This window comes from Calidris pugnax, unplaced genomic scaffold (assembly GCF_001431845.1).
Source record: "Calidris pugnax isolate Ruff unplaced genomic scaffold, ASM143184v1 scaffold44, whole genome shotgun sequence".
Taxonomy (NCBI): Eukaryota; Metazoa; Chordata; class Aves; order Charadriiformes; family Scolopacidae; genus Calidris; species Calidris pugnax.
This window is the reverse complement of record NW_015094506.1, coordinates 30,060,816-30,076,448: the sequence shown is the minus strand read 5'-3', so window position 1 is coordinate 30,076,448 and position 15,633 is coordinate 30,060,816. Positions and strand designations below refer to the sequence as shown.

The 15,633-nt window shown below is 35.7% G+C and overlaps 1 protein-coding gene across 1 annotated transcript in view; it reads left to right on the top strand.

The window, feature by feature from the left end:
• DOCK4 (dedicator of cytokinesis 4) overlaps positions 1 to 15,633 on the top strand; it is a 174,206-nt gene that overhangs the window by 12,590 nt on the left and 145,983 nt on the right. Inside the window, exons 5-8 of the mRNA XM_014963343.1 lie at positions 723 to 819; positions 5,977 to 6,125; positions 7,208 to 7,292; positions 8,950 to 9,101. Coding sequence (XP_014818829.1) covers positions 723 to 819; positions 5,977 to 6,125; positions 7,208 to 7,292; positions 8,950 to 9,101 — 483 coding nt within the window. The remainder of the gene's footprint in view (positions 1 to 722; positions 820 to 5,976; positions 6,126 to 7,207; positions 7,293 to 8,949; positions 9,102 to 15,633) is intronic.

Genomic DNA, 15,633 nt, shown 5'->3' with positions numbered 1-15,633 from the left:
AAGCTTAATGGTGGAATAATTTTTGTTAGCAGGCACCATTTACAGGGAGTTCAATCTTTGTTGCCTCCATTTTTGTTTGTCGGTGTTTGCCATTCAGGCTGTGTTCCCTACGGCACATTGAGGCCAGGGGCTGTCACATTGTTACGTTAACTCAATAAGAGAGAAATGATATCATGAGAAAAGTAATTGAGGCATGACTGCAAACCTTTGAAATGTACTGTGTGCGAGAACAAAGTAGAGAGTTTGGTGTTGACAAAGCCAGCCCAGCGTTTTCTTGGTCAGCAGCAAATAGGCAAGAAATCACTCACACTGTACTAGTTTTATTTTGGTCTTTTATATCCCCTTTCAGTTGAAGGAATGGCACTTTCTGTCATGTTTCTATAAACAGAGATGTAAAAGAGTGGCAAAAATCTAAGCTGAAGTGGCAAGATTCTTTTGGAAACTGTGGGAATTACGCTGCTATGAAAGTAGTCTTTGACATGCTTATCTCATAGTAAAAACCTCATCTTGACTCCTCTAGGGACAAGACTTTCCGTGGGGATTAAATTAGTTTAATCCAAGACTTTTCCATGGGGATTAAATAAAATATACAAACAAAAAGTGTCATGGGCTGAAAGAGCACCCATGTAGGTTGATAGACATCGCTGCTGGTCTTTATATTAGTAAATATAATGGGATTTGTAAAGTTTGTGTAATATCATGTGTTCTTCTTCATGTTACAGACAATTTGAAATGGTTATTCCAACAGAAGATTCTGTTATTACAGAAATGACATCAACTTTAAGAGACTGGGGAACGATGTGGAAACAACTCTATGTGGCAAGTACTCTGAATAATGTTGCTTTGATTTAAAGCCAGCTCAAAAGACACGCTGTTGTTTAGATGCTCTAGTTTAGTTTAAGTATATATATTTCAGAAAAATGCATTCAATTTGGTTTTTAACTGTTCTAATTATGGACTAAATACATCTCTTAATTTGTTCTAATCATTGACTGCTACAGCTGCTAAATTTTAGCAACTTATTGATCGAGTCTTATCCAGCTCCATTGTGTAGCCATTCAATCTAAGGATTCCTTTGTCCACTGAATCGAAGTGTTGAAAATTAGTGTAACAAACAGTATTAGTATCTTGTTGAAATATAGAAATATAGTGTATTGAGAATCTCTCAGCCAGTTGATTTGATTTATACTTATTTTCTCATAAATTTTTAATTCTTCTCACATCCACACACTCACAAGCTCTGAAATGTGTACATGTTATTGGGCCAGAATCTCTTGTATATGAGACAGAGATCAAGGGATGCCTGCTGTTGAGTCCTCATTGCTGAGGGAGGCTGGGGGGTGGTTCTCGATTAGCAATAGTGGATTGATTTCAGACTTACCTGCCACACATTAGAGAATTAGATACTGGTTTTGAACTTCATGGAATCACGGAATTGTCAGAGTTGGAAGGGACTTTCTAGAGCTCATCTAGTCCAACTCTCCTGCTAAAGCAGGCCTGCCTAGAGCACATTACTCAGGACTGCATCCAGGTGGGTCTTGAAAATCTCCAGAGAAGGGGCCCTCCCTGGGCAACCTGTGCCAGTGCTCTGTCCCCCTCACCATAAAGTTTTTCCTCATATTTGAATGGAACATCCTATATTCCAGCTCGTGCCCATTGCCCATCGTCCTGTCACTGAGAACCACTGAAAAAAGTCCAGTACCATGCTGCTTCAACCCACCCTTTAGATACTTATAAGCATTGGATGACAGAGGGCTCTTTCCAGATGACAGAACTTCTTTCTCAGACTTTATAAATTACAAAAGTAGAAGTCCCATCTTCCTCGGTTCTCTTGTTTTTGTTGTCTGGACATTTTGTGGCTCTGGTATTTTTCTCCTTCTCCTGACGTCTTCAAGTCAGTTTGTTTCTCTCCTTGTTTGAATGAAATTGCACTTATGGTACTCTATGGCTACTAGTGCCTGCCTTTCCTTGTTCTGCCACTTCCTCTCATACTTACGTATAAGTTTTCATATTTCATTCATAGCAGTCTTAGTAATTTTGTTGTCCTTTAACCTGGCAGGCAGTTAAACACCACACAGCTGTTCACTCACTCCTCCCGCTCACAGTGGGACAGGGGAGAGAACTGGGGAAAAAAATGTAAAATTCATGGGTTCAGACAGACAGTTTAATAGGACAGAAAAGGAAGGGAAAATAATCATATTAATAATGATACAAGAATATACAAAACAAGTGATGCACAATGCAGTTACCACCCCAGCAAATGATGCTCAGCCAGTTCCCGAGCAGCGGTCCCTGGCCAGCTCTCCCCCCAGTTTATATACTGAGCATGATGTCAATGGCATGGAATATCTCTTTGGACAGTTTAGGTCAGCTGTGTCCCCTCCCAGCTTCTTGTGCACCCCCACCATCCTTGCTGGCAGGGCAACAACAAAAACGTTAGTTTGTTATCAACATTGTTCTCATCCTAAATCCAAAACTCAGCAGTATACCAGCTGCTAGGAAGAAAATTACCTCTCCCAGCTGAAACCAGGACGTAATTTTATTTCAACTCTGTACAGAATGCTGCTCTGAAATTGTTCCACTTTAATAGATACTTACACTCTTAGCTTTCTGTTTAACTATCTTCGTAGACTCATCTTCTCAAATTTCACTTTAAGTCATGTTTTTTAGCCTTAACCATTCCTGTTTTCTGAACCCAAGTTTTATTTTCTGTTGCATTTCTGGACTAAGAAGTGGACATAGTATTCTATTAGCAGTTGTGTGAGCACCAAGCACAATGTAGTAATAAGCAAGCATTCTTTCTTTCTCAAAGAACACCCGTGGTGTGTATTATTTCTATAATTTCCATTTATCATTCCACCACTCTTGTGCTTACTCTGAAAATGTGGCCACTGCAGTTGTATAATTGCCTCTCTTAAAATCTTCAGTTGAAGCAAAGTTTATATCAATAAAAAAAGTTGCTTTTCTTTTTTTTTTAAATTAGGGTAGGCAAACATTTCTGCATAGAGAAAACTCTTCCAAACTCAGCCACCTGATGGTTTCCTATTTATAGTCTTGTTTTGAATCCTAGTAATTTAAGTAGCTCTTACTCCATTATATAAATTATACAGATGTGGGATTATTCTACTTTATTTATCTGAATGTGCACTATCAATAGAATCTTGGATACAGGCTACCTAGCCTGTTTTTCACTCTCATGTCTCCTATAAGCCCACTGCAGTTTGCCATTCTTTTGAGAGGTTTCAGACCATTGGCTTACTCTGTTGCTGTAAGAAATCCTACTATTTCCTTCTCTTAATTGGCTACTGCCGTAGGTAGAAATTGTTCTGTTTCAGTGTACTTACAACACACAGAAAGAAACTTGTTCAGTAACTCTCTTTATTCTGACTGAAATTCAGTCTTCCCTCACTGTTAACCTTTTAACTTTTTTTTGCACATCACAATCTAAGCCATGATGATTGCTATAGTATCCTTTTTCCATGCCTAATTGTATTTCCTCTGTTAACTGATTTTTTTTAACTTTCTTTTGACTGTAGAGCTGTGTCTTTAAAGGTTTAACTAAAATATTTTAGTTTTAAATTGTGATTTTCATCATGATTGACTTCCATCTTTAACGTTTGACCTTCTAATCTGCTACATTAAAGCCAAATCATGGTTTGGACTTGACAGAATGTGCACACGTCAAATGTAATCAAAACCTGTTCACTTGCATCTGCACAGTCTCCAGTCCCTCATCTTAACTCATTGCTGAGTTGATAATCATGACTTGAATCATGAGAAGGTTAGCTACCTGCTGCTGATACAGGGGCTGCTTCTGCTACATAAGAAACAGCAATGAGTGGTGCCAATAGACCTCCCACAAGTCAGGCTGGTACAGGAGAAGACACTCTGCTGCCTATTTGAGGTGATTGTATGTATTGTTTACAGAGAGGCTGCTCTGCACCAGGTCACCTTTCTGAAACCTGCAGTTGAGGCAGCTGCTAATTTGTGCAAGTTTTTAGACGAGAACCTACAAAACCAAGTCTTTCTTTCTGCTGGATTCTAAGTAATGCAGTATCATTTTAAACTTGACAGTGAAATTGTAATTAAGCAGTATGAAGTGTTTCTTGAGAAACGAGAAACTCTTTCTTCAAAGCTTATTTGAAGTTTCTCTAGATTATTATGGCAAGTGGTTTTCTCGAATGCCTGAAGCATATCTAAGTGTGATTGCTTTGTGTATGTTAGCAAATATATTAGTACATTGGAACAAGAGAAGCAGAAATATGATTCCTTGGTGTACAGACCTAAATCTGTGAAGCAAGCACAGCTGCTTGCAGATCCACTCAGCTTTGAGTGGATCTTCAGACACAAGCAACTCATAGACAAATTCTAGAGCTTTGGAAAGGAAAGAATACCTGAAAATGTTATTTTGAGCTTAATAGTGCTGTTAAACATCAGCATGTCTCTTGTATTCACATGAATAATTTACTTCAGTAGAGCTTATCATCAGATACCGAAAACAGAGAGGCACCTGAATTAGTGTTTGAACCAAATTTGATTTGTTGTTTTAACTGTAGAAATGAAATCTTTATACAGTAGCATCTGATGGAAAACTTACTGTCAGCCTATAAAATCTTTTTTTTGTCTCTTGCTCCTAAATGAAGTGCTACTTGCGTGAGCTTGTTTGTTTATTTTCATTTGCTTATAAAGTTCACGTATTCCTTACTGTTCTTACTGAACTTAATGCTTTTTGGCAAGTTTCTGGCAACTTCAATACTGCTGTTACTCTGTGTTCAAAATCCTCTAGCTTTCTTTTTTTCCAGAGAGAAAGCCAAGACAAGCAATAAATTAATGCCAATTTTAGTGAGCTTATGAAGTGAATTAATGTGAAATATAAAGAGTAGATTTATCAAACTGCAGTTTGTCAGAGCCCTTGGAATATAAAAATTATTTGTAGAGAGTAATGGTGCTTGTAAGTGAATTTTAGCTTTTCATAGCAATTATTCAGCAGAAGTAGCTGAACTTTTTTTAATGACATTTCTTCATAGGAGGAAGGAAAAGGGAAATAGGTTTAGGGTTTTTGGCTGGAATTAGGAGAAAAAATCTGAATAAGAATGTTTTTTCAACTTTGTGTGATGCATACTTAAACGGAAGTTGCAATACTTTTTTCAAGCTAAATTTTCTCAGAAAAAAATGTATCAAGTAAAATTACTTAGAATTGGTGAAGGAAGAGTTAAAGGGACTTCTGTTTGGGAGGAAACTGTTATTGGAAATTGTTAGTGTCCTTAACTGGTATATAATTAGAGTAGGAGGATGTGGTTTAAAAAGAAGTCATATTCACATAATTTCTCCTACTTCACAGTTAGATGAAGAAGAACCGTCTGGACAAGATTCTGTCTACGTGATACTATGTATTTATAACTAAACAGTAGTGTGTACAGTTATATCCATACAAGAAAAAGGAACGTTAACACTCCGTGGTTCAGAGTTTGAATGCTAGGAGCTGTTGCCTTTTGATCCCCTTATGTGTATGAGTTCAAATAGTCAACCTGGGGAGGTGTCCCTGCCTATGGCAGGGGAGTTAGAACTCCTTAAATCTTTAAGCTCCCTTCTAACTCTAGCCATTGTATGTATTACACCATCACATATTCAGTTTGAAAGGTACAGCAGCACAAAATGAGCAAGTTCTTGGAATAAAACAATATTTTTTTGTTGATCTATCACAAATTAGACTATGTTAACATGAGGCATAAGCGAAATAAGTGAAATTTTGGAGTGTGGTGCAAAGGCAGGTTCTGTGGTAAGCTCTGAAATATTTTTATATGCACACACACATGCATGCAGGTAAAATGGTCACAGTATGATGTGGAGAAAAAAGATCATGACTAAGTACGGGAATAAGGAGGGAGTTTTATTGATTTCCCTACCATATCTGTATTTATTAGGATTCTCAGCTTATACAGTTGATGTAAAGGCAATTATATTTTTATCTGACAGAGGAATGAGGGGGATCTCTTTCACCGACTGTGGCACATAATGAATGAAATTCTAGACCTACGAAGGCAGGTCCTTGTCGGCCACCTCACCCATGATCGAATGAAGGATGTCAAGCGACACATCACTGCTCGTCTGGATTGGGGAAACGAGTGAGTAAATATATTAAGAAATGAAAATAGTGTAATCTAATTATAATGCCACAGCTTTAGGCTTGTTGTAGAATGCTGAAGTAAAGAATGCTGAAGTAAAGGTGTATATCTTTAACATATGTCTTGCTACTGTGCTCTGCATCTTTCTTTTAACTGAATAACTAATCAGTGCTGACGCCAATTGTGTTATCTTACTTTTTTTTTTTTTTTTTAAGTGAGAAAAAGGTTAACATACCTTTTGGTATTTGTGCGCTGTGTCAACTGTTTCAAAGTCTCTTCTTTAGCTTATGTTTATTCAGTTACACTCTGACCAAATGCAGCATTATTCAATAGTGGAGTTACTGAATTTCGTGGGGTTTCTGCAACTACTGCTTTCTGAAAGCCTAAATACCTAACACAGTGGAAGAACTGTAATTAACTGTGTATGATTAACTGTATGCTTAGAATATTGTGCTAACCAAATGGAATTGTGATGGTTGTTTAAGTGGTCAGTTCCTACTCTTTAAAAACATATATTTAAAAATTTTTCAAATTTTTCCTAAATTCAGCGTGACTGCCCCATATGTGTTCTTAATCTTTATTGCTTGCTGCTGCACTAAAAATAAGTTTTATTCCTGTTGATTCAAGTTTATTTTATATTTTGTTCAGGGATATTGCCAAGCAGCTTTGATGCCATCTAGTCCAAATGAAAAATTAGCTGATGTTTGACATTAGATGGATTTTCTTTATATCTTCTTTTCTTTGGCTGTCATTCAAATTTACAATACTAGTGCAAGTCACATTGTATGATGTCCACAATAGTACAAAGGACAATATCCATTGTACATTGTCCACAATGTGAAACAGACTTAAAAATTGTGGAAAAACATACTCTATCAATATTACAAAATGAAGAAAGGGAAGGAATCATCTGTGAATGGTGAATAAACTCAAACTACATTAAAACAAAACCAATTGTAGAGTACCAATTAACATCTACATAGTTTGTTGGAATGTTTCTGTTAAATGTAAATAGAGGCAATGAGTTAATTTGTTTTGTTTGTATGTAGAAACCACTTACTGTTATTTCATTTCTCATACAGACAACTGGGACTTGACTTAGTTCCAAGAAAAGAATATGCTATGGTGGATCCTGAAGAGATCAGCATTACAGAGCTTTACAGGCTGGTATGTAAATATAATACTCAGTACTGTTGCTGTCGAATCACATACTGATGTTTTCATGGAAGCTTTGTTCTACTTTAACAAAAGTACTTTTTTTTGATCAAATAAACTGGCATTTGATAATAGAATGAGTTTTACTATGAGGAAAGAAGATTTCTTTTGAACAGTTATGTGATCTTTACATCAGCATGAGATGTTTTGATTTGGTATCAAATTTGTGTGTGTGCATATGCTCATTGTACATGTTATTGAAAGTTTGGGGTTTTGATTTATCATTAAAATTGTGACTGTTAACCTGAATTTAATAATCATTAAAAGCTTCTGAAACTCTTTTTCATTAGAGCCTTAACTGGACTATGAGTCCCATTAGATAAGATTTGTGGAAATACACTCATGGTACAAGTATTGTAACAATTAATCATACAGAGCTATTGGTCTTTTCTAATATATTGACATAAATAGCAATTAAACTGCATAGAAAAGCTCTCCTTTTGGTATGAAAACCCATCTTGATTTACTAAAACCAGCACTGATATTTCTTATTCCAATTTAATCTCCAGTGAGGTCTAAGAGAACTTGCCAATTCATTTATATGGGCATTGTCTTATATTTAAGTACTGCAGCTGTTACAGATATACAGGTCTGAGCCTTACTTGCCTAAGACTAAGCTTTTATTTAGACTAAATTTTATTTATATCAACTTATATGCTTAAGTACAGAATAAAGCAGAAATATAATTGCCACAACTTGCTGTGGAGCTGAAATTATGTATTTCTGATTAATTTTAATTACTTATGTTGATAACTTGTAATGTCAAGCCTAATAGTCACTACTTCATGCTGGAATCAGTATACCTTTGGGCAGTTTCAAAGTCAAATGTAATCTTATGGAATCCTGCTGAAGCACTAGATGAAATATTGCGAAGAACCATTAATCATGAGAGCAACATAAAGAGGAAGAATAACCTAGAAAACTGATGATGGAGCACCTGGAGTGCACTTTCAAAAATAAAGAGGAGTGAAAAAAAAAGCCCAAGATAACCTCAGTTTGAAGGCTAAGTAGCTTAAAAAGATTGCTGTTTCAAAAATTATTTTTGGTACAATGCAAGACATAAATAGTACAACTTAATATTGTCCTACCCGCAATGGGTGATTAAAATGGTAAAGGTATAAAAAGTGAAGTAAAACCAAGAGAATTTACTAGCTTGTCTATAGCAGTCTGCCAAAGATTATAAAATATGGGTGTGATTTTGTTCCATTTTAAAATACTGTTATTTAGTCTTCTGCAAAAGCTTTTTTTTTTTTAGCTTGTATATTAGAATATCAGATCATGAACTATTTAAACCAGCTATGAAATACTATATTGTTACAGAACATGGCTTTGAATTTTCTGAGTAGAAAAAAATTAAACTTTTAGAGATTACTCTTTTTCTCCTATTGATAATTATGATGCAGTGCAACACTGGAAAAATCACTTCCTTGTTTTCTCCTCAGATACAAAAATAAAATGAAGTAAAATAAAAAAGAACTATTACAAGTTAATACTAAATTGTAAATTTAAATGTTGTGATTGATAAACAGCTCACTATAACATTTTTTACCTCTTTTTGTTTTGAGACTTAATTTAAACTTGCTTCTGTGTTCTTTGTGGTATTTTTTAGATGGAGCATCGACATCGAAAAAAAGACACACCAGTACCAGCTAGCAGCCACCATCTTTTTGTCCAGATGAAGAGTCTAATGTGCTCCAATCTGGGAGAGGAACTGGAAGTAATCTTCTCACTCTTCGATAGTAAAGAAAATCGGCCCATCAGGTATCACATGATTTTTCACTGGAATACTGATTTTTACATAAGTTTTGTCAATATGCAATGTATGTTTTGATCCAGGTAACAAATTTTCACATTTAAAAACAAGTAGAAGATAGTCTACTACTAGATACCTAATAGTTTATAGTGTCCTTATAGTTTTAAATAATGTATATTTCTCAATCTTGTTTACCTGTTTCAGTTTTCTGTTGGTTTTCTTTGTGTAGGAACTTATATACGTGTATAAATACAGAGTGAATATTAGTTCTGTGACCTAAAGGTGATTTTTCATTATCTCTATTTTCCTCTCCTAATCAGTGCACATTCAAAACTTAGAGCTGTTGCTTGCTCTGTGATATTTATGAGATGAATTCTCCTAGGTACATGAGACTGGAGGGCTGCCCTTAGTCAGTCAATTAAGAGTCTTTTTGTAAAAGGGGCCTGTATTTCAATGAGGAGGTGCCTGTTCTTCAGTGAAACAGTCAAACCCGATCTCACCTCCGTTTAGGGTTTGTTTGGTCTCTTTTTTTTCAGCTGGGAGCCGATCCTGGAACCATTCTTTTTCTGTTTGTCCTAAAGCTTAGATTCTGTGAGAGCCCTGATTACCTTTTTAAATTTTTAGATATTTAGTAGTTATTTCTACTCCCAGCACATTTCTGGCCAAGGGAGGGAAGATGGAAATGAATAGTAGTTGAACAATGATGCCCAAGAGCCTTACAAGTTCTGCTTGAGGAGTATGCCAGGAAGATTGGACCACTGAATGCTTGTACGCTGGTGATGGGAGATCACCCTCTGGTCAGAAGGCTCCCATTCATAATTCACTGTGGGGTTTTGGCCACTGTATTCTTTTCGGCTCTCCTTGCCATAGAAAGAGCACATTCTGGAGGCAGCAAACGTGCTTTAAGACTTGCCACTACAGAACTGAAAGACTAGTTGTCAAAACAATAAACAGTTGAGATAAGGCAGCTCACAAAAGCACAAAAAGAAATATAAGCTACTGCTCTGAGCCTGTTAATAGGGTAAAAATTGTTACTCAAAATGTGTGCAAAGCCATGACTGTGTAATGGTTATTGTCTTATATATGGCAATAGGAATTTGAGGAACTGTGTGGAATTTGGGCTGCCTTTGACAAAATTTGTTTGTGCTTTGTAGTTGGCCAAGAGAGCTAACCAGTTCTTTGAAGGAAGACTATACTGAGGAAATTGATTTTATTGGTAATGAAATCATATATAAGCAACTGTTGTTACAGTATTAGCTGCTAAATACTGACACTTCGTTCTGGCCTGCACTTTGTACATTACTCACCAAAACGCAGTTTGCCATCATTTCTGAGAATTAAACCTGCATCAGGGCTCATCTTTTGTGTTCGCTCCAGTGAATGGCACAGCAGGTGATAGATTTAGGAGAGAGCTTCAGACCTTGACAGAAAACAATTAGGGTGTTATGGATTGCTGAAAACAAGGTTATGGCAGTAGTGGTGGTATGAAAGCAAATGGATTGGATTTCATGTTCACATGAAAGCACAAATTCTGGAGCTGTTTGTCACATGCTTGCTGTGATCTGACCTTTAGTTATTGATCGCTGACTCCAGTGTCTGTTTGCAGCTGCTTTATTATGTGTTAACTTCCACCTCTCAGTACTGGCAAATCTTGAAGAAGTGTGTTGCCATGAATCCAAAGTGCCTTCCAGGGCATGGGGTGAATGACAACAACATGAACTTTGTGAAGATAGTTTGCAACCATCTGCAAAACAAACACACACAGCCCCCACAACAACAAAAAAAAAAACCAAAACAAACCCACAGAACAAAAAACCCTCACAAGAAACAAATAGAAAATTCTCAATGTGTTGAAAAAGCTGAAACCAAGAGTTTTCAAAAGAACAAATTAAATGTAAAGTATGCAATGAAAATAACAGATGAAACTTGTTAATAGTACAGATAAACTTAAGAAACTAATAATTTATTTCCTGAAACAAAGATTTTAAATAGAAGTATATGAATACACATCACTTAAAATGTATTTCTTCAATTTGTTGCTTATGGTATTAGAACTTTGGGGGTTTGTTTGTTTGGACTTTGTTGCTTTTTACCACAAGTTTCAGTTTTGCCGGCGCTATATGTGTACCAAGCATTCCTCTGGTGGGTAATCCTACTTGTTTTAATGAGACTGTTTGAATGCATGATGTTTAGTACCAGCTCACAGGTAAAATTACTCCAAAAATGTGGCTTCATGTGGTTTACAATATAATGTTCATCGTCCATCTGATGTAAATCGACATAAAGCAAGGGATCTCTGTATCCTCTTAAATAAAGAGTTCATTTGGAGAGACTAAAATAGCAGAATAGCAGAATTGAGTTTTAAGGATAGAATTTCTTATTATAAGAATAACTGCTTATTGGGTGCACCTGCAAATCTCTATATATCTATTTCATTATTTGTAAGCTCAGGTTTATGTAACTGAAATAGCATATTTAAAAGATTGTTTGAGATCTACAAGAAACATTATCTGATTACTTTTTTAATTGCATATCTTTTTCCTTTTTTTTTTTTTTGGTGTTGTTCTATGTTATCTGTTTCATACATTCAGCTGTTTGAACACAAACATTTATTCAAGAATCATGGTTAAACTGAATTGCAATTGTATATACCGAGTTGGGGCAAGTATCCATGAAATGGAATAGTAAGTCTTAGGAAGCTTGAGTACAGTAGCTCCCTTCCTAGTACAGCACTACACCAGTGCAAGAAAAAGCAGCCTCAGAGTAGGATGCTCTGATCCAAGATGGTTAACAATGTTCAGAAAGAAATTTAACTTGGTCCAGCTCGCAGCTCACATGGCTGCTTCATGTTACTGGCCTTCAAGGAACCACAGCATATAAGTGATATTTTGTGACATTTCTCTTTGGGAGATCATTTTTAATGTATTAGCATGAATCTATCTGTGTGTTTATGCAGGATGTTTTCCATAAATTTCTAGTATATGTACGTTACTGACAAGAGGATGTCATTTTTACTAACATGCATAAACTGATTTGATTTTGTGGTAGTGACTTGGCAAATTTGCAATTATTGGTTTTTCTGATCAACTGTAGTGTGAAATAGTTTGAAAGGGTTTGATTTTTCTCTTCCTTTATTTTGAAAGTACCTGAGTTATTTGTAATGTGGATAGCATGTTACCACCTAGAAAAGTTTGTGCTTTGAAAAAGAAGGAAAAGAGAAGGTGCCTGGTAGCATAGGGGAGGTAGGATTTAATAGCTGAGCTTTATATTAACCTGTAAGAATAAGATTGTCCTTAGGCCATTGTAAAGTTGTAGTTTTCTCAGGCAACATTAATAACTGTTCAGACTTAGAATATAATCATTGAATAATGAAAGGTAATGAAACTTGTTGTTGTTATAGTTTTACATTCTTTATAAAAAAAAAGCATGCCATAGCAACTGAGACAAACCAACTTATAAGCAGAAAGCACAGTGTGTTAACAGTTCTTGCATTTGACAAAGTGGGACAGGAATTGACTGTCTGATAAGAAAGTATAACATCATTACATTCTAACAACAAATTAGAAGTATATAGGTGTATAAAGTAGAAAGAAATTTAGATATCATATTGAAAACTGTGATCCTGAATGTCAGCACACAACTTTTCTCTAATTCTCCTGACCCATGTGTTTTGCCACAGGAACTAATTTCAGAAAGTATTCTTGTCAGGGCTGGATTCTAACACGAAGCAATGTTAGCCACTATTTGTCTTTGTCAAGACAAACAGAGGAGGAGAAGGAGAATAGTAATAACTGTAATTCCCTTTACCCATCACACAATATCTTAATGACAGTTGCTGCAGCTTAACAGAAAGTCCAGGCTCCCTGGAAGACAGGAAATGTAAGTTTGAATATTCAAAGAATATTGCTTTGAAGAGCAATATTCTTGCTCTTCAAAGAGCAAGAAACTGAGCTCAAGTCTTTGTTTTCTTAAAAAAACCCAACCTATTAATACAAATCTGTTCCCCTACACTGCACTCTTGTTCCTTTTTATTAAAAAAAAAAAATAATATCCGAGTGGTCACTGATTGCTTCATATTTAAATTTAGCCTTTGCTCCTCTTTATCACCTTTTCTTTCTTTGATTAGTTGTGCTTCATTAGAAAAGAATTGGTGAAAGAACATGCAAGTATACCTTCAGGGCCGGGGGACATACCATCAGGTCCTGGAATCTAAGTAGATGGAACTATCTTTCTGTAGTCGCGTGTAAAATGCCAAGATTAAGACATGCCAGTGCTTAACATTTCCTTTTTATTTAATTTTAGAAGGTTTCATGAAGAATAAATGGACCTTAGGGTTGGAATTGAGCTACAAAAACATCTAAACTTAAAATCTTTCTGTGAATTGCGTCTCTAGGCTCCTATTACAGTATATAGAGAAGTAGTTATAATCAGTGAAACCTAGAAAGTGATTCAGTGGATGAAATGTCTGCGTCTTCTCGGGGGCATGTTGGCTAGCTCTTTTGGATCCATAGACTGTATTGATTAAAGAACTGCTCAGGATACCTGGAAGTAATTTTGAGCTGAATCCATCCTATTTCTTTACTGTTTTATATTTCACTACTTTGTATCTCAATAAAGCTTGAGTCTTTCAAGTTCAGAATGCTGAATTCATAAAGGATGTAGATACTCAATATTAGTATCTGACTTCTTGACATCAGCACCTCAGAGTGGGGTCTATAAGGAAAAGCGCTCTGAATTTGCTTTTAAAATATTTGCAAAGGATTCAGAGTAGATGGTTCAAAAATAAATGATATATGCATTTACAAATTTAGTACTGTTGCTTCAGTATATATTGAAATTCTTTTGTTAATAAAGAAAGCATGGTCTGTGTGTCTATTGTCATTACGTTGTGGTAGGCAATGCACATTTTTAAGGAATATTCTTCTAATTCAACATACAAATTGGTGCTCTCATTGTGTGACCTGCCAGTGCATTTCTGGAATATCACCTTTTAAAATAAGTAAGAGATGGGAATTAAAGCCATTAAACCATTATTGTGGTTTTTATAATGTGTCCTGATATTCCTTTAGTGCTTTGAATAAAAGGAAAATTAGGTAAATTTATAACTACATTATTCTCAGTTAAATAATTTTTCATCTTAACAGCGTGGATAAATGCCCAGAATTCTCCCAATATGTGCTAAGAATTAGATAATTCTTGAAGTGAGATGTGAGAAACTGCAGTGTAGAAATGAGTTAGTGACTTACCCAGAGAAGAAATCTGATGTCAGATAGTGACACAAAAATCAGTGTGATGCTTGGGCTTCTTTTTGATCTTCAGACTTCCAAACTAAAGATTTCTCTAGATTGGTAGCAGCTGTGATGCAGTACTTGCAGCACAGTGTGATCAGAGCCCATTTTGGGCAACAGGGATTTTTCCTGTCAACTTTAGTAAGCTAGAGAGAAATGTTATTTTTTGATCACTTGGCATTTGTTTGGGACAGTATGGGACTGTACTTCTTTGCCAAGCTCTTTTGGTGGTGGAAATTGCTATTAAAAATAACTTTTTCTAATTGTGTTGGCATCCACAATAGCATCACTTCTATTGTATTAAGGTAGATGTAATAATAAAATACAGATTTATTTATTACTTCATTATTGTTGTTAATAAAGAGTAATAATTAATATTACTTTGCAGACTGTTTCTATACTGATGTAATTGTCCAATGTGTGTCTTCACACATTAAAAGACTCCTTTTGGACATGAATATTCTACTTCCTGTACAGAAGCAAGAAAACTATAGAAGTTTACTCTTGATAGTCGAGTACTTAAATCTGAGTGATGACATGCTTATGCACTTGATGCATTTAGACTACGATTGCAAGTCATCCCTTTTCTACTTAATTGGTGCATACTAATTTCACTTGACTGTGTATGCATATGTATATATCCATATTTTCTAGCTAAACTAGCTGCTAGGAATAATTTTTGCTGTCACTTAAATTAACAACAAACAGCTGAAGTCAGCCCCTGATGATTCCTAGAGTTTTCCCTGATGTGTTCCTGTATCTTGTTCCATTTGTCTTCCCTTCTTTCTGCTTTGCAGTTTTCTTTCTTAGAACAGTAAAAGCCCCTGAGTGGGAAAGGGCGGGTGTGTCAACAGCACTGCTTTAACCTGCTACAGCCATGTGGCTTGTCCCAGGAAAATTCTTTGATATGCACACTATGATGTCTTCTAACCTTACATTCCTCTTCCTCTTTTATTTCTGTTGATGTCACAAGCCCTGTTCATATGTTGTTCAATTTTTTGTTCTTTAAGAAAGTAAAAAGCTATCTTGATGACACTTTAATTTGCAGAAGCAATTACACTATTAGACTCCTACTATACAGGCAAAATTTTTAGCATACACAGTTGTAGAGTAGCGTTGTTACTGTATCTGGAAAATGAAAGAGGTCCATGATTTTCTCTTGAGACTTTTTATCTTTCCTATCAGTCCTGTTTCCTGTCCACTGATGAGCTTCTACTGGCTACTTAGCCTTGTTCAACATCTTAGTCTCTCT